The sequence below is a fragment of the Furipterus horrens genome, unplaced genomic scaffold (genome assembly GCF_987537825.1).
Source record: "Furipterus horrens unplaced genomic scaffold, mFurHor1.1.pri manual_scaffold_9, whole genome shotgun sequence".
In the NCBI taxonomy this organism is placed as follows: domain Eukaryota; kingdom Metazoa; phylum Chordata; class Mammalia; order Chiroptera; family Furipteridae; genus Furipterus; species Furipterus horrens.
This window is the reverse complement of record NW_028327179.1, coordinates 30523420-30550815: the sequence shown is the minus strand read 5'-3', so window position 1 is coordinate 30550815 and position 27396 is coordinate 30523420. Positions and strand designations below refer to the sequence as shown.

The window sequence follows — 27396 nt, the reverse complement described above, 5'->3', positions numbered from 1 at the left end:
TAAAAAAAAGCAATTTTATTAGAGCTCTTATACAATTACAATTTTTATATCTGGAACTCTGAAAGATTGATTTCTAAAGTAAAATTTCAGAAATCAACCCAAAATTTCTTCTTGTGTTTGAATATTTTAATTTGTAAAAGTAATTGTGTTTTATAGTAAATACATGTCCTGTGTGGCATATGCACAAGCGTGATCAGTAACCAGTAGCTTTTCAGAGGCTGATTCATTTCTGCTCATTTTTTTCAGTTCAGGAATATGTATCTTGTCAGACATATAATTAATGATATTTATTAAGTTATATGACTACAGAAGATCAACAAACTGTACTATTAACATGCTGATTTAGATCAAAACCTTACGCTTCTTCTGAACCTTTTTTCCCTTCTACACCCTCCATTTTGCCATGTAATTATCAGTTTCCCTAGCAACACTGTCAGTTCACAGGAAGATGCAGAGAAACCCATCCATGCTTGTGCAATAGAGGTAGACTCCGTCATCTCAGACATTAGTGGTATACATGTCAAGAGGCGCTCTTCCAGTTTTGTTGCCAAGGACAGTCAGTGATAAATCTCCTTGAATTTCAATTGCTTGATCACATAAACTAAATGGCTTGGTCAGTAGCTAGATAGGAATGCTTTGGAAAGCACTTTTCTTAATGGATCCTTTGCTTCTGTTGCTAGGGAATGCTGAAGTCCTAGAGGTTTAGAACAGGAAGTAAACCTGCAGACCAGACACAGGCCATTCAGCACTTGAGGATCCCCACAGTCTCCTGCCTACACCTTGCTGCAGCAGGTAGCGTCAGGCGCTGCAGTCCGTTCTGCCAGTTCCTGCCCCTTGGACTCAGTGCTCTGCTTCCCCCCCCTCCTGGAGACTGGCCAGTTCTCATTTGCTTTCCAAGCACTGGATGCTTTATTGATTAGCATACTGTCAGGCTTTGAGGCAGCTCAATGAAGCAAAAGGATTATCAAGTATAGGTCAATGAAAATGATGTTTGAATGAAATAGTGAAAGAAAGAGAAAGTAAGGGGAGAGTGGAGAAGTCAGGAAGAAAAGAGGGGAAGGGGAAAGCAAATAAGCAGCCTTTTCTTCACATGCACCCATGTTCTTCTAGGACAGAGCATCCCAGGGGATGAATTCATTATGTGACTCTCAATATCAAATTATTGGAAATTCCTGGCTGCTGTGGCTCAGTGGCTTGAGTGTCGGCCTGCGAACCAAGTGTCACTGGTTTGATTCCCAGTCAGGGCACATGGCTAGGTTGCACGCCAGGTCCCCAGTTGGGGGTGCATGAGAGGCAACCACACTTTGATGTTTCTCTCCCTCTCTTTCTCTTTTCCCCTCTCTCTAAAAACAGATAAATAAAATAAAATTAAAAAATAAAATAAAATAAAGTAACCTTGTTAAAAAATTAATTAATTAATATATATTTTAAAAAGACAGCATTCCATGAATGTTGTTTAAAAAAAATTATTGGAAATTTTTACAATGCTAAAGCCATTTTTAAAACCATGCACAAATTTACCACATTAAAGTTATATCTGAACATCATTTGTTCAGTTCTCTCGATAAACTAAGCCCACTCAAATATCTCATTAAATGTTTGATAGAACATATATACACCTATATTATTTAATATATTTGAATGCTTTTTTCTTATAATATATAAAACAAATATAACTTTTTTTTCACCAAGAACTTAAAAAAGCCTTAAACCCCTTCTAGTTTGTGACAGTGTTCCAGTCAAATATTATTTTACATGTGTTTCAGAATGTGGAAATTAATTTTGCCCTCCTGCCATGCTGAGTGTTTGTCATTTCTTAGTGCCCGAGGGAGTTTGGTCTATGTAAGAGTTTTCTGCATTGTATCTAAGTGCCCTGGAGTGACTAGATGTGTGTGTGACTGCCCAGCTAGCTGTGTCAGCATTAGACTAAGAGCAGAGTCACGCATGTTAGAGAGATCATGGTAGGGAAAAGGTTCATAGTCTTAGTCTGATTAGATTCCCTAGAAAAGTCACTTTAACAACAGGCTCTTCCTAAGCTTCCCCATATTCCAGGATTCTTATAATACTGTTTTCAACTTCAAGTATTTTAAAGACTTTGTTAATGAAAAATTATGCATATTCCATAGAGATACTGAAAGAAAGACTAGGACTGAAAGGTGGAAATCAGATGAAGGCAGATTATGAAAGTACCTTCCCTTTAGAAAAGTTATGCTGAACCCTGAAAGCCTGGTGGCACACTAACTTGTGACAGGGAGGGTGGCTACTTGATAGAAAGAGCAGTGTGTGGGCCTGTTAAGTATACAGCAAAGTACATGATTTGTAAGAGGGCTGGGGTCAAGGGTAGGGAAGATAAAGGGTTTTATGTAAGACAAATAAATAGAAGACATTTTCAGAAATGAGCAGGAGTTTGAAGGAAAGAAAAAAATGAATAAAATCAGAATAATGTTTCCCTGATTTGTAGACCTTCCTTATGTGAAAGGCGGAGCCTTATGTCAGTGGTGTGCCACTAGGTATTCTTGGAGTAACTGTAGGCTTTCAATGCCTGAAGAAGAGTATACTTAATTCTATAAGCATTGTGACCTATTAACAGTGTTGAGGCATAACAGGAGCTGGGTCATGTTTTATCAATGTAGTCTGAGGATCTTAGTGATTTTTTTTTTTTACAAGATACCAATTATCACAGCAACAAAAAAGATAAGGTAGCTAGTATGAATTCAACAAAAGAAGCTCAAGACCTGTGGAAAGATATTTAAGGAGACTTCCATAAATCAAAGAAGTAGGAAACTTCAATATTATAAAAAATGTCATTATTCCAAATTAATCCATATGTTCCATATAGTTTTTGGTTAGAATTTAAATAGGGCCCTTATAATTTTTTTTTTTATTAGAACTAAACAAGTTGTTTCTAAAATATATGGAACAACACTTGGCCCAGAATAGTCAAGATAGTCCTGAAGAAATACAGTTGGAAAGAACTTGTTCCTTCCGATACCAAGATTCATTGTAAAGTAATAGTGATTGAGATGGTGTGGTGTAGCCTCGTCAGTTGACAAGTAGACCAGGGCAACAGAGTGGAGTCTGGAAACAGACTGACCCATTTATGCCAATCTGAGAATAATACAGAACAGACTCTGCAGATTAGGGGAGAAAGGATGGACTAACAAATGGTGCTAGGAAAATTTACTACTCAAATAGAGGAAAATGAAATTGGATCTGACCTCATAGCATTCATGAAATAGATTCCAAATGTACTAAAAATTCAAATATGAGAGGCAATATTCAAACCTTTTAAAAGGAAATGTACGAGAATATTTATATGATTTCCTAAGACACAAAATTCCAAATCATATAAAAAGGTTGATAAACCTGACCACAGTAATCTTAAGAAAATCCGTCTTCAAAAGACACTATAAAGAACTTGGAAAGAAATGCCAAAAATTGAGAGAAGGTATTTATAGCCCATATAATTAAGAAAAAGGGCTGTTATCCAGAATATACTAAGAACTCACACCAATCACAGGAAAACAGAACTAAACTGACAAAAGACATAAGCAATCAGTTCACAAAAGAGGAAACCCAAGGTTGGTGAATGTATGTAAACATTCAAGGTTATTAGTAAAGATCAAGTTTGTGGCTAAGATAGTTTCACAGTAATATATGCTTGCTAGGATGCAGAAAAAAAGAGAAATTCATACAATTTTTTGTTTAAACAATTTGGTATTATCCAGTAAGATGGAAGATGTATAAATTCTATGGCCCAATAAGTCCATATATGTATATATACACACACTCTCTAGAAACTTGCCACTGTGTACTAAAAGACATCCTAAAAGTGCACAGCAGCATTGCTTATGATAGCTGCAGTAGAAATCAGCCCTAATCATACCTTTCAACTTGAGCCAACAACCAACTAAATGGTTTGCAGGATATTATGTACAGTTCATTAGCATGTACATAAAGTTAAAAAGCTAACAAAATTAATCATTATATTCCTTAGGGATACGGTGTGGAATAGTCAGGAGAAAAATAACCAAGGACTATGACTAGAAATGGGGCACATAGAGGGCTTCAAAAGTTCTAATTTTATTTTTTAGGCTTGATGGTAAGCACATGAGTATCTTTTTTTTCCTCCTTTTTTGTGACTCACACATATGGTATAAATTTTTGTATACATAAAATACTTTAAAATAGAAAAAGTTTAACTAGCATAATTGAAAGATAGGAATGAAGAAAACCACAAAAGATTTTTTTTTTTAGGCTTAAAATATTAGTCTAAGATTTAGTATGGAAAAAAAAAAAGCCAACACTAGGTAGACATGTACATCCATGAAGTGACTGAGGTCATCGGGCTCCACCAAGAAATCATTTTCTGCCGAGACTGTAACCTCTGTGGCCTTTGTCCTTTGTGCCTCTCCCAGGGCCCTCAGTGAGAATGGCTCTTTTCAGATACCTGCAGCTGTGAGGCCAGGCCAGACCCCGACCACCACGGCTGATTCATTTCCTAATAGAGTCTGAGAGTACATTCAGCATTCACTTTTAGCATTGGAACCCAGAATTTTAAAATAAAGTTAAAGGCATGATTAAAGCCAGAATTCATTGCATGGAAAGTCATTAAAGGAAAGGGGATCTCGCACTATGTCATCAGGAGCGTCTTGCACAGCAGCGTTAGACACAGAGTGATGAGGTGCCTATTTCATGCTGTCGCACTGTTTAGTTCTAAATTGGGGCGGAGGAGAATCTGGAGTGGAGCCAAACTTTCTTTATCATGAATTCAGGTTTAGTTTCTTGGTAAACTTGCACAATTTTAATTTTTTCCAGAACAAATTATTTTTAATAACTCTTAATCCCCAGTACATAATTTTGACCATGAGATATTACTGAATTGTAATTAAAGGGTGAAAATTTGCAGTAAATCACTATGGAAGATTTTCATGAACACACCAAAGGAACAAGAAATCAATACTGATTGATTGTTTTTTGCATGTCATTAAACTCAAAATCTGCCCTCTTCCTCAAAACACAGAGCACCTAAAGTGCCTGTAAACTTTTGTGCAAGTTTTGCATCTGTCTTTGTGTTAACCAGAGAGACTTTTGTTGCCAAACCAACATGGCATTCAAAAGGAGGCATTTGGTTGCAAAATGACAACTCTCCTTTTATTGCTGTAAGTTCATAGAAGTCACCAGACCCTTCCATCATACGGAGGTACGCATTAGTGCAAGGAGATATCTGAAGTTGTTTTGGTAGAAAACAAGTTACTTTGTCAGAATGAGCTTAAACTTAGTAATTTTATGTCCTTTTTAGGAAAAGCAGGCTACTTTATATTTTATTTTGGCTTTTGAGTTTTATTTGTTTGCAGTCAAACTATAAGGTAGATTATGATCTTCTGGAAGTAAAGACCATTTTAACCCAAATGCGGGATATAGTCCCTTTTCAAGAAAACTTCACAAGATAACTGTATTCTGAAATGCTTCTTGAATTTTATAAGTGCTCTGGCTTAGCATGGAATTCTAATTATATAGATTGGAAGATACCATGTCATTATTGCTAAGGTCAACTGACTAAAAGAATAGGCTGGGATCAGAATCGGGGGATATAAAAACAGGAAGGAGAAGATGATGCAGGGAGTGGTTTGTATATGAAGTACATTCCTATAGGTTGTGATGGGCCACACATTCTGCTTAAGATTTCTGCCAGCCCAGAGAGAAATCCAATCAATCATGAGATTACAGTATCTATAAAATGAAAACTCAACAGTGAACAGCTATTTCTGGAATGAGGACCAGAAAATTCTCTTTGTGTATATGATTTTGAACATTGTGCCAACCATATTGTTTCAATAGTTACAGTATCTAGGTCCTGAAGATTTTTAATAGTAATGTGGGCACTAACAACAGGTTGTAACTCAATTCCTTTAGGTGGACATAAAGCAGTATTCTATTCTACTTCCATACTGTATTGTAATTATGCCTGAGACCTAGAGGAAATTCCACTTACAAGGAAATTTAAGAAACATTAGGAAGTAAAAACTCTATTGATTATGATTTAAAAAAAAAAAATGAAACAGAAGGGTTTGGGAACATCACAAAAGCCATCTGGATTTTTATTTTGGTTTTAAAATTGTTTGGTTTATTCAGGTTTCATTATCAAAGACCTAGTTTTTTAAACATTTGAATTTGGTTTACAAATCACTATTAAGGAAACTTTGAATATTTAGTCCCTATTTAGAAACAGCTAATTGAACAGCTACACTGAAACTTGCATTTATAATTTTGTTATGTTTGATTTCCTTTGTAAAGTACTATTATTAGCAACCGGCAGTCTTCATGAGTGCTTAAGAAATTTTTATATTATATTATACTTACAAGTGTTAAATTTTAATTTTCTTCTAATGCTGTACATATCTAGGTCTTACTTTCATTGATTGGGCAGGCATGGGAAAAAGATACTTTCCTATGGCTTCCTTGGCCAACAACTGTTAGCTCAAGTAACTTAGGTTATTTTCTGCCAAAGGCATAAGACCTGAATTCTTCCTATACTAATCAAGGAAGTTATAATATTAAAATATCGCCCTGGCTGATGTGGCTCAGTGGATTGAGCACCAGACTGTCAACTGAAGGGTCACATCTTCCATTCCCAGTCAGGTCACATGCCTAGGTTATGGGCCAGGTCCCCAGTTGGGGGCATGCGAGAGGCAACCAGACGTTGATGTTTCTCTCCCTCTCTTTCTCCCTCCCTTACCCTCTCTGTAAAAATAAATAAATAAAATCTTGATACACACACACACACACACACACACACAATTTGGGGAATTGCCTAATTAGCATGCTTGGGATTACTAATGTCCAGAGATATTTGACTGAGAAACTGATTAGATTCTTGAATGAGAGCACAGAATATTGTTGTCATGTCAAAGACACTATAATGTCAAGAAGGAGATATTTACACATCCCACCTTCCGAGACCCAGCTTTTGCACATAACCTCATAGTTCAACTCACAGAAGTCTGTCATTTCTAACCAGTGAGATTTTACATTTCTTTGAATTTTAGGTTATGCAGATCTTTTCTATCAGATTGTAAAGATGTCTGACACTGAAGGACTCCTAAGATATTTAAATGCATTTCCATGTTGTCTACATCTATATTCTGTATCCTTTCATAGTTTGTGAATCAAGCAACTCTTACAAGAGTTTCAAATGATATATGATGGGAATTAGGACAACTCACATAGTTTTCTGACTCATGGCCACTACCTCTACAGAAGTCTAGTGGCATTACTGAAGACTCATTGCTGAGATGTGGCTAGCAGAATTCAGACCTTTCTGCCATCTGAGAACAGGAGTACAGGTTAACCTTATGATAAAGAAGCTTAACTTTGGGTATCAGACTGCACTAAAGAACTCATAACCAAATTATGCTTCATAGGATATATGGATAGTTTTGAAATTGCGTTTATTGACAAAGAGGTAAAAAAATGAATTCCTTAACATTTTTCAAAGATTAGCAAGTGAAATGTATAGTTCATGCAACAATAAACTCAGACCTAATTAAAAGATTAGGAAACATCAATAATTTTCTGCTTGTTCTGAAACAATAAGAAATCAGCTTTCTAAAATTGTATGAATACTACTTGGGATAGAAAATTTATCAACTTTTAGTAGTTATAAAGAAACCAACTATTAATAAAGTTGAGGGTGAGAGGTGCCCAGGGACAGGTTCCTAACCAAGGTGTTATCATAAGATGAGCTGAAGTAGTGTAACTTGGTCTCAGATTACGGTTTCTGATTCCATACATCTTCCCAGTATGATGCTAAAACAAAGTAGTAACTGGAAGCTAAGCCATAGCGCTTTATTAAGGCCAAAAATTCAGGCAGTTAGTCAAGTAGCAAGGCAGGCAGACTCTTTACAGATGTCGTGACAGAGCAGCCTCCTCCCCTGGAGAAGGCTGGTAGTCATGTGGGTTTTGGCAGTTACCAGGACTAACATTTGGGAATACTGAGTCCTACAACCCAGAGTTATCAGATTAGAATGGAATGAAGATGTCTGTAAAGAAATTGTGCTGAATCGGGTTTTTTTTCTTTTTAATTAATTTTAACTACATAAGTAATACATAAATGCAGAAAATACATAATACAAGAAAATGTTAACATTATAAATTAGATTAAAGTACCTGTTGACCAACATCTCCAAATCTAATACCTTCTTTGGAAGTGACCATCCTTATCTATCTGTCCAAAGTGTATCTTTCTCATGTTTTTTTTCCTTTATGCAATTATATGCGTGTATTTACCATTAGATAATATATTTTATGTTGCTCTTTTTTAATATTTATGGTGAATATACATATTGTTCCACAAGTTGTTTTAGTCACTTAAGACTATCTTGCTAAGCTTTTCATTGTCAGTAAATAGATATTTATTGATTGGTTATTGTGTACCAGTCATTCTTTTAAGCCCTTACATATCTTTTTTATGCATTTAGTCCTCAAAATGCAATTATTATTGTGTTATGTTATTATCATGTCAGTTTTGCTGTTGAGGATTCTGAGGGACAGGGTACTGGTAAATTGCCCAATTTAGTCTCAGAGCCACTGTTCTGGGTTCTTTTCAAGGAAGTCTAACCCCCAGACTACCTCCATGGTAACTATTTCACACCGCCCCTGCGCAATACATAAACCTACCTCTTAACGCTGTATGTGCGAACCCAAAGCCCCATGGGTCCACCTTTTATGAACCTGCAGTGACTGTGAATGATATGCACCAAGCGTTGCATTATGCTCAGCAGTTCAGTGATAATAGCACAAGCCAGGCAGCATGATGGTATAAGGTCTGACTGTTTTTGAGAAGAATAATGCGCATAAGAATGCGGAGGGGACCCCATTGTCATGCTGCTCCATTCTCCTCCTTCCCCTGCTGCCTGTGTCTGAGCCGTGGGCAGCATTCCATTTACGTCAAAAATAACGTCAATCTAGTGAAAAAACGGCGTGACTCACAGCATTACTTTAGGGAACTGATCTCTGTGTAATATGATATATTGCATCCCAATTTCACAGAACATTTTTCATAACATCTGCTAAAGTCATATTCGAATCTATTAAATTTCTTTCAAAGGATCCAATTCAAAGCTGTAATAATGAAGCTATTCTTAAGAGGCAGGTATACTGAGGCGGAGTCCCACCCACTTAAAATTGCTCTATCATCAGCTACTTTATATCTTTTCTGTATTTGTCTGTCTATACTCATTGATTCACTTGAGTCTGCTCTTCTTTTGTATGTCTAGTTGAATTTGAGTCAGAAAAAAATAAAAAAAGCTATTTCAGAGACCGGAGGGCCTAAAAGAAAGAACAGAGAAGAAAGGAGACAGGAAAATGAAACTTTCCTCTGATTCTTAGGGACAATGGAGCAAAATGCCCTGGAGAGAAGGGGTGGAGGAGGAACCCAGGGTCTTCGGTTCCTGAAAGTAGTCCCGTGCTATTGATTGAGATCTCTGTAGAGAATGAACGATGGTGAGAGGATTTGGCCACCTAAGCCCTTACATGTAGGAGCACAGAGCTTAGAACCATTATGCTGGTGGGATTTCTCTTGCCACAGCACCAGCCACAGAACTGACAGATCATTTTGTTATGTAAGAATTTTATTTCTTGGATAAACATAAAGCCAAATAAAAATTCCTCAATTATTTTTATTTTATTCTGGTGCTGTATACTTCTGGGAATTGGCAAAATTTGCCTTTGACATGTATTTTTGTTTGGAACATAAAGAGTAAAAAGAGGTTTCAAAGACGGCAGATGACTTGTGACATTTCCTTTCAGACTTGAGAGTGACCTTCTAGAAGCACAAGCTTCTGAGACTGAACTCTGTCCAGTCTCCTCCACAGAGTAACTGTGATACAGTTAGAGGAGAAGTTGGTAACCTTACAGCCTTAATTTTCCTGTCTGAGAAAGAAGGGTGGGCTAGAATCTTTCCAGTTCTTTTGAATTATAATATTCTGATTCCTCTCTGACAGGAAGGAAAAAGATAGTCTCTAATGGTTGCCCAGATTGCTCTTGCAGTACCAGCAGCATAACCCTGTACACAAGGCCTCCTTTTCTCATATCTCCTCCAATACTCCCAAGGGCGACGCGACTTGTGGTGTCTCCAGGACAGCGTTCCTTCTGACTTCCTCCTGGTACAAGAGCTGTTGAAGTAAATGATCTCAGCTACATTCCATTTTTCCAATTTTTTACTTTAAAACTCCTTTTTCAGTTGGAATATAAATTACTGATTTGTAATCCATGAATAACTATTATAAAGTGGCCCCGAGGTCTTTGTTTTCAGGTACTTAAAAATTGTTAGTCAGGTGTGCTGCATTGTTGGGCACTTAGATGATGGCTTAAAGGCACTGCTTTGCAGATTACAGCTGACTGTGTGTGTGCTTCAGAGGTTACACCCTGGTCAGTGGTAGCTGATATTAAAGCAGATATACCAGACTGCCATTTGGGGTTGACTGACACGAGTAACAGGAAAATTACTGAATAGCGGTGGAGCCAGAAGTCCCAGAATAAACTCTGTACGTTCTAAACCCTGCTGAGACGTAGTTCTCCTGTTTGCTCACTCTGCTCAGTACCTAGTGATGGGGTCGCTACTGCAGTCCTGGATGTTGAGTGCTGTGTCGGGTCCCCCAGGGCCAAGGGTCCATTGCAAATGGAGCCATATTCACAAGAGTAGACTGAGCTTCCTCCTTAGGTCTTTTTGTCACCAAGTAACCAAAGCTGTTATTAAACCAAACAAGAAGTCATCTGAGAGTTTTTTTTTTTTTTTATGGTTTCCAATGTCTCCATTTTTATGCTCTCTTAACACTTATGTGGAAGGTTAATGGTAATATTTCATTTACTTCTCTATTGGAGAATAAATTTCTTAAACTAGTCACACGATATGTGATTTTATAACTGAAAACACAACTCTACTGGCATTAAAATCTTATTCTAATAACTTGTTTAACACTAACTAAATTGAAGTGCACAGAGTAGTAGCCTGAGAGTCAAAAAAGCTAGAATAATCATGGGATCTCATCAACTAGCTAGGTAAATGACAGGAAGTCACTCAAGTTCTTTGAGCTCAGGAGAGGAAAAACATACTTAGCTGCTTGTCTCTTACAGCTCCTGTGAGGAACACAGGAGATGGTGTATGTGACAGTACTTTGTGTCATAGAACATAAAATCCAAGTATGAAACAGATAAGCTATAAAATATGCATGTATGACAGTATATCTAGTTATATTATTGCTTTCATCTATTTGGTATTTTCAAATTTTTATGTAAACAAGATCTTGTGAGGTTGGTTCTTTCTCAATTACCACAATTAATGAACTCTTAATGGGTAGCTGCAAATTTAGATTTTAATGGAAGGAGGACATTAAAGTGATCAATCAAGGACATTATTTTTTTCTCCATTGACATGTAAAAAATAAAGACTACTAGAAAATAGTTAGCTGTCCTTTATACATACCTGAATAGTCTGACTTTTCTGAATATTCACTTTTCTTTCAAATACAGAAACTGAAAAGTCAAAATCTTCTTTAAATAATGTCATTCAACAGATGTATCTCCCGGGGAAAAATATGTTTGTTAGAATCATATGCCAAGTGCTAAGTTCCATAGGTAAGAGAGGTACAACCTGAAGTACTTACTTGTTTTAGTTTTGTGATATAATGTATTCAGAGCACACCTTTATAATAACACTGTGAAAAGGAATTTCCTGGGGTAATGCTACTGTAAGAAATTGTTTTATTCTATTAATAGCAGTACTTAATTTTTTTTTACAACTCAGTTATTTGCTTTATTTTAAAAACTTAAATCCAGAAGTACTTAATTATTAATTTCTTGACCATTAAGATTTCATTTAATGACTGCCACTCTGAAAAGGTAAAATGGTAAAAGCCTATTTGTAAATTTTGCTCAAGAAAAGTTACGCTGATGGTCGTCTTTGTTACCTATACTTGACCAGGCACCTTACTTCTGTAGGTTTTTGCCCTCAGTTTCTAAGATCTCCCAACTTTGATAGACCTTCCTCTTATGTATTTGTTCATGAAATGCTCCAACATACATACACATAAATAAATAAAAACAAATCAGTGATTTTTATAATTATGTTGTAGGATGGTTTTGTGCTCTTTGGATCTTAGATCTTTGTTGTTGCCTTGGTTATCTTAAGTGTCCGGTTTATTCCCCCTAAGGCTTTGTACATTTCTTTTAGATATCCCTGATTTTTTTTATTTTTTTTATTTTTTTTATTATCTCTAGGATATTAGGCCATCATGATTGTCACCTGTTTCTTGGCTGGTATTACCAAGATTTTGTTATCAGTGTTTGTGGTCTCTGGATCAATCCTCTCCAAAGTTTCTCTCCTTGACTCTTTTGCAATGTTCTTTCCTTAGACTTGAATGAAGCCATCCCAGAGACCGAGCGCCTGGATTCTAAAGCACTGAAAACGCGGGCCCAGCTCTCCGTGAAGAACAGACGCCAGAGGCCCTCTCGGACAAGACTCTATGATAGTGTCAGTTCAACAGATGGGGAGGATAGTCTAGAGCGAAAGGTGAGCACCCTTGGCTGTTTTCTGACTTACAGTGTTAGGCTGTGTCCTTGCTCCTACCTTTTATTGATTTTCTGTAATCAGACTCAATGACCTAGTTGGAAATAGCTGTAATAATTCACTTTTCTGTCTCCAGAATCCTTACTCAACTTGATACATTGTTGTAATTCAAATTCTTTCTGTACTCATTCAATGAACTAACCTAGAGCATTATCCATATTGTCATATTTCATGATGATCTTTTTGATATTCAGCATTTGGTTTTACCTAGTGGGAAATACAGAATGTACAAGTAATTGTTTCTATATGTCTTAGGTTTCTGTTTTAGTTACAATGGTAATATGGTGAGTTATTGTGAACTATGGAGTCTCTTTTGTAAACCAACAAACAAAATCGGTTTTCATGGGTATTTACTAGAAAAAAGGTTGATCTGATTTCAAAGTAAGTATTGCATGGAACTGATGCCCTTAGAGCAATAGCCGTCTAACAGTTTCTGTAACCGCATGTGTATTACCAAATCACTTCTGCCCAAGGGTTTGAGAACTTCCTCTCCAGAATCAGATTCTGGTGCTCCATCCCTCATCTCCATGGCTGGCAGTGTGCCCTTCTTGGAGTCTGACCACACAGTTGAATTTGAAGGACCAGTGCCCTCAGAAAGGGAGGCCTCCTCCTCTGGTTGGGGAGATACATCACTCTCCTCTCCTTCAAAATCTGATCGTGAAATGGAAGACTCTCCCTGCCACCATCAAGATACCACCAAGAAAGCAGCACGAGAAAAAGGTACTATTCAATTTTTTTGTTCTCCTTTCGTTTTGTCTACCTTCACTAACACCTTGATTTGTGCAATATAAAAATGGCTTTTTTTTCTCTCATAATTCTAAGTCCTTTGTCTTCTCACAGCTAATAATATCACTTTTTTGATTATGCTATAGGATAAGAGAACATCCCCCTTTCATTTATTTATTTATTTATTATCTTTTCGTACCCGGTTAGTAATTTTACTTCTTTAGCTCTCCACAAGTTTACTAATAAAGGAAATTCTTCAGGAGGCCTTCTAGAGATTTTGTGGAATAGTAGCCAAGTTTCAATAAACACTAAAACAGTCATATAGAAAAGCATATATATTTGAAGACAAAAGTGATATAGGTATTAACCCATCAATTTGGTTTTTATTTAGAAGAAATTTTCACAATAATGATTTATGTTATGAAAGAATGTGATAGAAAGCTATGACAAAGATAGTGCAGGGAGATTAGTCAATTAAATTTTTTTAAAGGTTCCTAGAATTAATAACAGAATTCCAAAGCAGTGTCAATAGATATTTGTCTTTTTAATAATATGTTTTAATATATAGAAGTAACAAATTCCTGTTTAAACAAGTTAAATGATCCAGAGATAACTAAAGAGTAGGTTTATTCTCTTCCTATCACATCTGACATGTTCTTTTAAAGTAACCAAGTAGACTGGGCTACATAGTGACCCTTCAACTTTGTAGGTCTAGGAACACTGACCCTCACACAAAGATTCACATACAAATTTTGACTTCCCAAAAACTGAACTACAGTTGTCCCTAAGTATCCATGGGGGGGTTCCAGGATCCGCCACAGGTACTAAAATTCGTGAATGCTCAAATCCCTTATATAAAATGGTATAGAATAAAGTGTACAGTTGGCCCTCCCTATCCATACATTTCCAACCAAAGATCAAAAATACTATTTTTAATTCATGGTTGGTTGAATCCATGGATGCAAAACCCAGAGATACAGAGGGCAGATTGTATATTTATTGTAAAAAAGCTATGCATAAGTGGACCCATGCCATGCAAACCCATGTTGTTCAAGGGTCAACTGTATTATCTTTCACATCTGAAATACATATAATATATATAGTATATATTATATATATATTAGACAAGCCATCATGATTGTCACCTGCTGTGTGTGTACGTGTATATACATTCACACAATACACACAAGATATAAAGTAATTATATAAAATAAATATTTTGATGTGTATAAGGGTGAAGTATCTGCAACTTACTCTGAAATGCAATTAAAAATTAATGGATTAATAGATGAGTAGAGTGGGATGGCTATATGATAAAAAAAATGTAGCAAGATGGAAATTGTAGAAGCTAGGTGGTGGATATATATTTGTGCACTGTAAAATTATTTTGTCATTAAAAAAAATTAAATAGCAAAAGAGAAATCTCATTTCTGTCCATACTGATCTAGGGATTCTGTCCAACAGACATTTTGTGGAACTTGGCAACCTGATTCTAAATCTATAAGAAAGAAAAAAAAAAAGGCCTAAAATACCTGAAACTCTTAAAGTCTGTCTCTCTTCTTCCTCCCCCTTCCTCTCTCTCTAAAGTCAATAAATATAATTTAAATTATAAAAGCAACAACTTAATACTCAGTTGCTAGTATGAAAACCATTGTTAGGTATTAACTGTGACCAGATGAAAGCAGTGCCTCACATTCTTTTCTTCTCCTGATAGAAGTCTCCAATCGTAAGTTTCTATACCTTCAATATTTATTGACATTAATCTGTTCGTTCGTGTATTCATTCCACAAATAGTTATTGAGCATCTACGCTGTGTCAGACATTGTGCTAAAGGCTAAATATACAACTGTGAGATTCCATACTTCCCCTCAAGGCCGTTGCAGAATAGAGTCAGTGTCTGCCAGTCTGTTCCTGTATGTGTGTCTCTCTCTCATTTATTGCTTGTTTGTTTTGTGACACACTTTGTTTCTCTGATGCCCCACAACCGCCACCACCAACAACAACAAGTGGGAAGGCTCTATACTGCTTGCCTTCCACTTTCAGGCTCTGCTGAACCTTGAATTAAAAGATGTCAAGAAGACCTGTCAGCCAGCTGACTTTCAGAAAGTAACCTATTTTAATCAAGTTCGGAGGGACTGATTCATGCTGTTTAAGCTTAGAAAAAAATAATTTCTAAACCAGAATATTAATTTTCTGATTTACTTCGGGAGGTAAGCTTATATAATAACCAGCTTCATTCATATGTCTTGTTCTCTTCTGGTTGTTAGGTTCAGAAATCAGCGAGCATACAATTAAAGTTTAACTAGACATGTGTATGGAATATGCTCATTAGACTGGGCTGACCGATGACTGCTTGTGTCATTGGAGCACCACCATTAGTATGGCTCTTTCATGTCCCTCAAGGACTCCCTTCCTAGTTCCCAAGATGGACTTCAGTATCATTGGAACACTGGGAAAATACTATGCTTCCAATTTTATGACATTTCAGGATCTAGCTTCATTGTCCTTAAAATCCAATCTGGAGAACAGCATTCTGAGAAATCCTTGCATTCTTTGCTATCTGAGACTAATTCACTACGCAGACCTAGATAGCTCAGAGGTGAAGTATGATTAACCTGCTATCCTTCTGTGTGTGTTTATATGTGTGGTTTTCTTACAACTCATTGGCTCATCAATAAATAAACCAGAATGGCGTTTTAATGATACTCATTAGTAAAAACTAGACTTCATATTTACATTCTTACCTAATACTCCACTCCAGGAAATGTCTAGTCCTTCTTCAGAGCCCAACTTAAATCTCATCTCCTTCCCTAGATCCTTAGTACCCCCACCCCATTCCCAGGCAGAGTGAATTATTGTCTTCTCATCCCACAGAAATGTTCGCACTGTTACTTCTGCTTCTATCACTTTGTGTATGATAATAAGTGATCAAGTTGTCAAATGTGAGCCAGTTTTCTCATTCATCTTGTTCATCTTTGTATTTTTAACCCCCTAAAAGAGTATGGCATATAATTGATGCATAATAAGTTTCTTGGGTGAATTAATAAGTATGCCTCTGCAGATGACCAATGCAGGTCTTCTAGAACAGAGATCATCAAACCAAATCCAGCCTTCACCTGTCCTTATAAAGTCTGATTGGAACACAGCCACACTCATGCAGTTCCATACTGTCTTCTTTCATGCTGTAGCAGCTGAGTTGAGCAGTTGCAACAGAGATAAGAGCCCACAAGCCTAAATTTGTTACTGACTGTCCCTTTATAGAAAAAGCTTGCTGACCCCCAGTTTCGACAAACGTTTTCTTCCACCAAACATTGCCAGATAAACTGTGAAAATGTCTTAGTCATTGGTTGCCCTTTACCTATCGGTTGATTTTTTAAAAAAGTAATACACCATTGCTTTTGGCCTATCAGGTGACTACGAAGGTAATCACTGTTATAGCTGTGCTGGATTGCAGTGCTGAGGATGCGGCTCTGGTGTTATTGAACACCTCATTGAAGCTGGGTGTTTTCTCAGCGGTGTCAATACTGCATTCACAAGTTATCATTTTGTTGTTGTATTTATGGGACCTCAATTGAAACTAAGATAGAAAGAGTCATGTTTTAACTGCCTAAATGGTGAGCATCTAAACTCATTTCAGTTAAAATTAGAGGAAGTAAAAGATTATTTCTCGAGGTTTGTAGAACAAGTTATATGGTAGTGGGAAGCATGAACATACTTTTCCAGTGCCTATTCTCTGAGTAACCTCATACTGAATTTTTGATCTCTAAACTTACACAGCAATAGGCCTTCATTCAGACAAGATTAATTAGAGTAAATTAAGCACTATTGGTTTTCTACTGGTGATTTCTAGAGATTATGATTCTAATTTTATATGTAGCTATTAGCACATTGCCTAGCACAGAACATGCCTTCAAAAACTTTGTTGAATTAATGTCCTAGCAAGTAGAATTATTTACAAATTCATTTCCTATTAATATGTTGCATTAGGCCTTTATACATATAAAGATAGTACATTTTCTCATTGCTCACAGGAGGGTGATGTTGTTAAACAAGATGTGACAAAGAACATACAGTTAGGGTAACCACTGAAGAACTGGAAAAACAAAAAGGGTAGGTAGGAAGGTGTGTCGAGCAGGGAGAGATGGCATTGCTGGAGGCAGGCACACAGGAGATGAATTTAAAGAAATGAGCCTGGTCCGGCATGCCAGAACTAGTTTGTTTACATGGTTTAGAATGGTTGCACATAAACTCGAACAGGTAAGTCTACAGCTGTTGAATTTAAATACCTTTGCTACCTTCCTTTACTAGAAAACCACAAGATTTTTGAGCAGAGGAATAAACAGGGAAAGGCACTGGGTGTGGGAAGGTGAGTTAGGAGACACGCTGAGCTGATCACCTCTAAGGAGGAGCAGTAGACAGTGACAGGAAATATGCAAGAATCTCTGAAAGACATGCTGACTAGATATAGCAGGGAGAAAGGGGGTCAAAACTGACCACAGGGCTTCTAGCCTCAGAAAATGTGGTCTTGTCTTGAATAGAAAATAGGAAATCAGAAACCTTAAGGGGAAAAGATAATCAACTCATTCTGTAATAAAGGAGGTTGTGTGCTCAGGAGAGAAGGAAGGCCTGGGAGGTAGGTTTGGGAGTTCCCACAATAAAGGGAGAGGTAGTCAAGAGTCCTGTTGCAGTGAGATTGAAGAGAATGAAGTCCATAAAGTCCTTTGTATTTAGCTGTCAGAAGATCTTTCATTACCTTTGAAAACACGGACCAGCCCTGGCCAGGTGGGTCAGTTGGTTGGAGCATCTTCCTGTACACCAAAAAGGTGGTGGGTTTGATCCCAAGTCGGGGTGTGTACAGGAGGCAACTGATCACTATTTCTCCCTCACATCGATATTTTTTTTCTTTCTCCCTTTCTCTCTCTAAAAAGTCCATAAACATATCCTCAAGTGAAGATTAAAAAGAAAAAGAAAGAGGAAGAAAGAAAGAAAGAAAGGAAGGAAGGGAGGGAGGGAGGGAGGGAGAGAGGGAAGAAGGAAGGAAGGAAGAAAGAAAGAAAGGAAGAAAGGAAGAAAGAAAGAAAAAGAAAAGAAAGAAAACAAGAACCAGGTCACCAGACTTCTAATTGCTTACGAAAGTAGTGTTTGAGAGATTTCAGAAAGCCTAATAGAACTTTTACATAAAGCTAAGTAAACTAACAAAAATGTCACATTTCCTTTTTCTGAAATCATAACATACCAATGTTCGTTTTGAGGCAGGCTAGAAATTCTGATGCCCATTAATGTGTACTTGATTGATTCAGAATGGGAAAGTGCATTATTACTTAATCTTGCCCCTGAATTCAGCCTTTTGAAAGCATTCATCTAAGTGTTCCTTGGAACACACTTTGGCAAGTGTGAGGTTGCCTAGCAGCAGGCTCTGCCATGGGCAGAATCAGGCTTTTGGTCCCAAGACTGCAACTTGCAGAGGTTGCGGAGTGTTTCCATGTACCCCGTCTCACCTGGCCCTCCCACCACTCGGGAACGCATCTCCCAGCCACCTCTCATTCAGAAAGTAATTAACCGTCTCCTTCGTAACTTTGCACAGCCCTAGCCGTTAAGAGTTGCTTTAGGATTCATCTGGAAGAACCCAGCACTTTCTTTTCTTTGGCTTCTCTTAGGATAATTGAAATTCTGCTTCTTTTTTTTTTTAATGTCCATTAGCAAAATCACCTCAGTGGGTATTTGTGCCACGTCTGTGGATTTTCTTTGTGTGTCTGTGTCCTCACCTGTGCCTGTTTAGTTCAGTTACCCAAAGAGTAATGATGCAAATACTCATAATATGAGGTGAGAAGTATATTTTGACATGGACCTATTTCTCACTCTTGTATTTTATTTTATTTATTATTATTTTTTTATCCTCACCTGAGGACATGCTTGTTGATTTTAGAGGGAGGGGAAAAGAGGGAGAAAAACATGGATGTGAGAGAGAAACATCGATCAGTTGCCTCTGGCACACACCCCAACCGACAACCAAACCCTCCACCCAGGCACGTGCCCTGACTGAGAATCAAACCAGTGACCTTTCGCTTTGTGGACAACACCCAACCAACTGAACCATTCCAGCCAGGGCATTTCAAGGAATTATTGTAACCTAAGTATCATGGGCTCAAAATACGCAAAGCACATTGTGAAAAATCCTCAGAGTGTTTGTCAACATCCTGTGCTTCTTCAGAGTTTTGAATATAGACCCCTTAATGAGAACTGTGTGTGTACTGCATGTTTTGTAAGTATGTGTGTTAAGAAATTTCTCCTGAAATAAATAATATTATAAGAAAAATTAACCTGCATGGTTAATTGAACCCTTTTTAGAAGGACTACTCTCTGTACTCCACACCAGGAAGTTGCTGGAGTCTTTTTTAATTTTAAAGAGATATAGACAGACACCAACAGACAGTCAGGGAGGAGTAGTTTCACACTCTAATATGCATCAAAATTAAAACATCCTGTGTTAATTATCTCAGATAACTGGATATGCTAGAAGATAACACAAAACATCATCCTTTGCTAGATAGTTCCAGATAGTGTCTTAGGAGTTATCTGCCTTGTCCAAAGTGGAATAAATTGTACCAGTAGAATCTAGCTCCTTCACTTGACATTGAACTCCATTCTCAAGGCCTCTCCACTGGTTGGTTTTTGGCATTAGTTCGAGTGTCCCCATTTCCAGCAGCTGCTGCCATTCAGAGAGCTAGCAAAACTCAAAGAGGCCAAGATGACTCAGCTCCAAACACTGAGGAGCGTTTGGCGTCTTCAGCATCACGGGAGGCCAGCCAAGTTATGCTCCACCCTAACTTTAAAGAGAGAACTTTAAGAGATATCAATGTCTTAGCGCTGAGCCCCTGCTAAGAACATCCTCCCCATGTCCTGCCCTCCTCCATCCCGGGAGTGGCCACAGGCAAGCGCAGCAAGGGAGACACCAGCAGGGAAAGCTCTGACTCTCACTTTCTCCCTAAGTCTATCTGACTCAGGATGCCTTTCTGTTCTGGACTTGAGAGATAAGGGGGCTGGGTTCCTGTCAGAAGGCAGAGGAACAAAAGGAAAGTCATGTTGGTCCCTGCTTTTGATGTAGAGGGTGATTTGATAGTGTTTATTCTTCTTTATTTCGTTCATTCCAAAATATATTTGAAGCTAAAGCTCTTTGTGATGTATACTGGGCCTCGGTCCAACAGGACATCTCCTGGCTTAACTGAATGTTCCTCAACAGAGCTATGTCTCCTTTATCTTTAAAGAAAAAAAGGAAGTGTGCTTTATTTTCTTTTACAGTTAGAGATTGAGGCAAATCCCTTCAGAGATGATGCATTGACTTTTGACTCATGGCTTTAAAAAAATAATAATTGGCTTTTTTTTACATACCTGTGTATTCTAGATGGTGCCAAAGGTCCCAGATCCCCAAGGGCATCCAGGTCATTGGTGGTACAAGGAGGAAAAATTAAGCGGAAATTTGTGGCTCTGGGGTAAGCACCTTATAATGTAAAGAGTAAAGCCCTCTATAAAAGGAGGACTAAAGGAGAAAATGCCAGCTTTCCTTTTCTGACTGTGCACTGTCATTATAGGGCACCGTTGCGAAGGAACTCCAACAAGGGAAAGAAATGGAGAGAAAAAGAAAAAGAGTCCCATAGGTTTTCTCCAGGTAGCAGGTACGGGTGAGTGATTAAGAACACAGATTTATCTCTGTATCTGAACTTTCTGGCCCCCTTCCATTGTTAACCAAAATCAGTGGTCATTATCTTTGGTAGACCTCAAGGTGAGATGAAAGAAGAATTTCACAGTTTCTATTTTTCTTACTTCAGTTAAAACCTACACCAGGCCTTGGGTATATCCATTGGCTTAATGGCAGAATTATGATCACATGAATAGTTTCACCAAATATTTATCTAAATACAGCATAATTATATCTCTGTGATATCAAGTACCTGTTGACTTTCAAGATTCTTCAGTCCATGTGCATGAAAGAACGACTACCGCCTCTTGCTGGACGTGGCTGTTTGTTTTTAGGCCTTATCCTCTCTGCTTACTGTTCGGTAAAGACTGGCCTTTAGAGAACTGGGCTTTGTACAGCATGTTGTCAACTTTTCCCAATTTTGTTCTGAGATAACTTCATTTTAAACTTAGGTATATGTAAAAAGATAGTAAAGCATTTAGCTCTGAAGTTCAGCTTTCTGGGTTTGAATCAGAGCTCTCACCTTTAAAATTTCAGACAAGTTATCTGCCTCTGTGTCTCCCATTTTCTCATATGCGAAATGAGGGTAATAACAGTATCTACCTTATAACGTTAGTATTAAGGGTGAAATGAGTTTTCATGTAAAACATTTAAAATGGTGCCTGGCACATAGGGAGTTATTCAAAAATAATAATAAACACAACCATTTGCAAGTTACAGAGAAGTTTTATATTTATCATTTTATTTGCTCCTTATAATAAGGTCAGGAGGTCTGATAGTAATACCATACTTTATTGATGAAGAACTTCACCTTTACATAATTTAATTAATTACCCCAGGATTATGCAAGAAGCAATTAATACCAATTAGCTGTGGCTTGTGCCTCCTGGCTGGTGTCTTTCTGACATTCATATCATCTTCAGGTACCTATGCATTTAATGCTTTAAAAAATTTTTCATTTACAGTTTACATTGAATATTATTTTTATATGATTTCCAGGTATACAGCATAGTGGTTAGAGAATCATTTACTTTACAAAGTGCTCCCCTGATATTTCCAGCACCTACCTGGACCCATACATAGTTACTACAGTATTATTGATTATATTCCCTCTGCTGTGCTTTACATCTCGTGCCTGTTTTGTAACTACGAATTTGTACTTATTAATCCCTTTTCACTCAGCCCCCCAACCGTACCTCTGACAACTAGCAGTCTGTTCTGTGTATCTATGAATCTGTTTCTATTATGTGTGTTCTTTTATTTCGGTCCTTAGATTCTACCTATAAGTGAAATTATATGGTATTTGTCTCTGTCTGACTTATTTCTGTTTCCTTATGAAATTTGGGAATCGTCTCAAAAGCAAAGACTAAGGAAGGTATGGACAAAATGCTAAGGATAAAAGACAGTAAAATCATTGGGACCACTCGTCCACTTCATACGTTGTCCTCTGTTGTCTCCTTTTGTCTTTTTCTCTTTTCTGGCAAACCACATGGTGAGAAATTATACCTTCTCCTGGGATTACAGAAGAATGGGGTGGGGGATGAGAAGAGAGGATTCCAAATTAATTATTTTTGTTAGGCGAGGTTTCCATTATGCTGTATAGTCAAGAAAGAGTAGAAAACTCTGTGTGTATTGAGGACAGCAATCTCAGAAGAGGGGAAAAAAAGACCATAATGCATCTCAAAAGAGATTTCACTTTGTATGATCTTGGAGCAAGAAATATAAAACAGTCTACTTTTGTGCCTTAAAGTTAAGAACAGGAAACTATCAAATACTCATAGGGGAAAGAAAAGAAACAAATAGGGAAACTTTTGAAGAGAGAGAAAGATGTCCAGATACACAGTGGGAGAAAAACTTGGACACCTCCAAAGGGAGACTTTGTCCTCCCTTTTGTCCCTCGGCCTCTGCGTGCAGCAGGTGTGAGAAGGTTCAACTGAATGTCATCATAGTGCCCAGAGAGCATTCCCGCCTTGTGTAGCTTCCAGGTGATGATCAAGCAAATCTTGATTCTGTCGGTGAGTGCTCGCCTAACTCTAGGCAGTATCCTGGGTGCTCAGTGGTGGCTGTCGCCCGCTCGCTGCAGCACCGTGGCTAATGCCAGCATTTGACCCAGACACGCTTCTCACTTGGCTGTCTAGCCAGCTCTGTATTTTTAAAACATGAACTCTGGAATCTCTCTGCTTCAGTAGTCACAGATAGCGCCCCGTGTACCAGCACTACAACGTAGTTGTGAATTAGAATAATAATTTTCAAATTATTTGTAATTAATTTAGAATTCTGACAGGACTGAAAGGAATTCATATAATGGAAATAGTTGAATAGGGGAGAAGATAGACTTTTCTGTTTCAAAAAATTTTTTTTGAGCTATCACAGTCATTTGGTAAATCTGATGACAGCCTTTGTTCTTCTATGTAGATTGATAATGGGCCCAGAGCCTTATAAAACATACCCCAAGTGGGAGCGCAGTGCAGTTGGTCAGGTGCCAGGCCTGTGAAGGCAGGCAGGTGAGAGGGGCCAGTAGCCGCCACGTCCCTCTGCCGCTGTGGAGAGCTGGGGATACATTCAACGCCCTGTGAGGCTGTCTCCAAAAAAACAGAGTTTAATTCATTGATTGAGTTTGTAATCTTATCTCATAGGCATTTCTTCCAGTTTTTATAAGATTGTGAAAATCTGATGAAGTCATTCAGCTATAATCTGACGCTATCCAACATTAAAAAGGCAAAATATTTGCTAAATGTGGTCTTGGTTTTAGTTTTTTTCTTCCCAAAGAATAAAGAATTTGCATCATTGTATTCTGTGTAGAGATACAGTGACTCAAATACATGACCGACATGAAACAAATAGATGAGTTAAAATAATAATAAACAAATGAAGAAGCTCTAAAGAGAAATATGGTTGGGTTTTATCCTTTTAAAATATGTGCTCAGTGAACACTCTGATTTAAATAGGGAGCGTAGCAGAGAACAAAAGCAGGAGACATGTAGTTGTTCGAGCTTCTTCATCCCTTAGAGGACATGCCAAAGAGGAAAACACAACCCCATCTGAAACTCTGAAGTGAGTAGCCGTGAGGTCAGAGGACCGTCTACTTTGGAGCTCTGTGGGCGAATCTCCCGGCTTAGGCACTGAATGGAGAGCCCTGTGAGCGGATGTGTGAGTCTTGGGACAAGGCAGAGGGCAGCTGCGGGAAAGTGACAGGGAGGGGAGCTGACACTTCTCTGGGGAAGTGAGTCTCCATTTACCTTAAGTGTGAACAGTGGCAGAAACACTGAGCTGGGATCCAAGTATCATCCTGACTTTGCCGCGGATGAGTCTCTGAATTCCTTGGACCTTGATTCTTACTAAAAAATGAGGGAGATGCACTAACAGAGGCCAGTCTCTAAGCCCCCAACCATTTCCATCTGCACTGTCCAGTGTGCAGCCTCGAGTCAGGTGTGGCCACTACGCACCGGAAATGTGGCTAGTTTATATGGAGATGTATTGTTAGAGAAAATGCGTGCTGGATTTCAAAAACAGTATGAAAAAAGAGAATAGTAAATATCTTATTAATAATTTTCTACTGATTACTAGAAAGTTTTAATTTATATACTGTGGTTCATATTATATTTCTATTGGATAGTGTTGATCCATATGATTCTATGAAAAACAAATACGCTTTTGATCTTTAAATTAGTATGTATTCATTTGTTTATTCTTTTTTATCTGTATATACTTCCCTTTACTGTACTCCAAATATGGTCTGTTTATATACAAAAGGTACATATGATACAATATAATTTATTTTAAAAGTAAATTGGATAAGGAAAATAAGAGAAAGCAAAAGGTAAGATTGGTACCTAAAATAGAACATCTTCCACAATACCTTCATAGTAAATATAACAATGGTCTTCAGTAAAAGCCAATGGCATAATGTCAAAGTGCTTAAGAGCCTGGGTTCAAATCCCAGCTGAGCCACTTACATCTTGGGCAAGTTCCTTCACCTCTGTGCCACAGTTTTCTCATCTATAAGAGAGAAACATATATATATATATATATATATATATATATATATATATATATATATATATATATATATTTCACATACCTATTCAGGTCATTGGGAAAATTGAGAGAATCACATTTAAACACATTTAAAACTCTTAATATAAGTGACTATCATTGTCATATTTAAAGCAATTCTCATCACGGGGATATAAAACAAAGTATTGTCCAGATGCATTTTGCTGGCAGTCTTCTTCAATCCCAGGATGACTTTGGTAATATCTTGAAGAATGAATGGACTCTGGATTATGGTTCAGACAACTCTTCACAGATGTTTCTCTTGAAGAAGCTTTAGCTAAATCATGACATTACAGTGAATTTGAGATCACACCCTATAACCAGTCCCTGGAGGCAGCTCTGCCCCACTGCTGAGCACCGGCAGCGGCAGCACCTGAGCTGGCAACACACGTTCAGAAGAGCTGAGGAGCTGGCCGAGCACATGTACAGGAGTAGAAAACATGTCCCCTCTGCCCAAATCTGGCCCTCAGAGTACCCAGAGAGGAACCAGAATTGTCCTTTTAAAAAAGTTAAAAAAAACCACCACCAATAACAGGAAATAAAATGCCGTTGTAAATGGCCAGCAGAAAATGACCATTATAGAAAAGCAAGATTAATTGGAGCCAGGAAAGTCTGAAAGCAAACGTTCCTGAGCCACTTTGTGGCCATGCACAGCGATGACCAGAGCTCCATGAAGCACCGGTGCTGCTTGACTTTGGCAGCGTAACCTCTATGGGGTCTCCCGTTCACCTGATATTCTTAATGTCCAGAGGTACCTGTGTTCTTACAAAGAGGGGTATTTGGGTTATAGATTAAGAGTAATTTATTAAAGTCTCTCATTTAAAAACTTAGCTTTTTTTGAGTTTCAGTTCAATTTACAGATCTTGTCATTTTGTTTATGCATCTTTTATTTTTGTATAAAATAAAAGCAGTCACTTTCACAGAGACCTTTGAATAATATGAGCTTAACCTCAGTAGAATAGACTTTATTCCCCATAATCATCTGTCCTGCTTTTAGGCACATTTATGGGTTTAATCTACTCAGTTTTCTTTTTAAGTACTTTCCAATGCCTGAAATCGGACAAACTTACATTCCTAAAAAGTCAACACTTTTCTATTCTTAAAGAACTAAAAAAAAAAAAGAAAAAAGTCAAATAAGTTAAAATGTTAACTGTAATGACTCTAAACATCCCAATATTCTTATCAGTGTGTTTATTTTACATATTAAATAGGTAAATCTGAAATTAGTTAAATATATTAAGATACACTCAATAGACACATGTCTCTCTCAGAATTTTAATAATACAATTTTTTTAAATTTAAGCAATGTATTATTCCTAAACTTAACATTTTTATTTTGAGAATATGGATTTTATTTATATGGTCATCTTGCTGTTGCATTTTTAACCTTTGTAGTATGGGAAAGACTCGCTAAGAGAACACTTTCTCCATCTCAAATGAGTGTAGGGGAGGTAAAAACAAAATCTTTTTCTGTCTACCTTCCCAGGTATTCTGGTTGGAGCCCTGGATATTAGGTTGACAAAAGACAGATTGACAAGGGAAGAGCATATCAACAAATTTAATATAATGTTTATGTGACACAGGAGCCTTCCTAAGGAAATGGAGACCCAAAGAAGGGGTTAAGCCTGAGTATTTTTATGAAAAGTGCAGAATTGTGGGAAAACGTGATGGGACAAAGGGTTGAGCAAAGGACAGCAAGCTGGGAAGCGCAGCAAGGCCTGTGCCTTTAGTCATGCGGATTCCTCGTGGAATCTGTGGAGGTAAGGACACTCCCTGCCTCCCTGGAGGAGGGCAGCTCTCACATGAAGGTCTTATGACCTGCTTCAGTGGAGACAGGACAAGTCAGAGAGCCCTTCCAGCGTGCACCATTTCTCAAATTATGCCAAGGTGCCATATTTGGGGGCAGCTTTCCTGAGCCTTGTCCTAAGTTAAAGTTGAACACTCTACAGTGACCATCTCAGATGGACTGTTAGTGTTGATCAGAGATTTAGACCTGGATCTGGAAGCAGGATATACCCAGAAGTCCCTAAGGCGGTTTGATGTTGTGGTCAACACCGGCAACTCCTGCGGCGCACCTGAACCCAAGCTGTATCGACTCCGTCTTTCCCTTGGACCCTTCAGCTGTGAAGAGAGGGGGGGTCTGTTGCATGGGCAACAGCAGACCCTCCATATCACCCTGCCCAGGCTCTGTAGCTTCAGTGTCATCGCAAGATGTCGATTCAACACGGGAGGAGACAGATACCGTGTCACTCCCGAGTCCGACTGCACAGCCATTCTCGGCGGTGCAGAT

The 27396-nt window shown here is 37.9% G+C and overlaps 1 protein-coding gene across 1 annotated transcript in view; it reads left to right on the top strand.

Moving 5' to 3' along the window:
- The window catches only part of PPP1R9A (protein phosphatase 1 regulatory subunit 9A), a 266168-nt gene that overhangs the window by 227348 nt on the left and 11424 nt on the right, over window positions 1-27396 (top strand). Inside the window, exons 13-16 of the mRNA XM_090287220.1 lie at window positions 12414-12571; window positions 13048-13348; window positions 20757-20844; window positions 20944-21027. Coding sequence (XP_090143346.1) covers window positions 12414-12571; window positions 13048-13348; window positions 20757-20844; window positions 20944-21027 — 631 coding nt within the window. The remainder of the gene's footprint in view (window positions 1-12413; window positions 12572-13047; window positions 13349-20756; window positions 20845-20943; window positions 21028-27396) is intronic.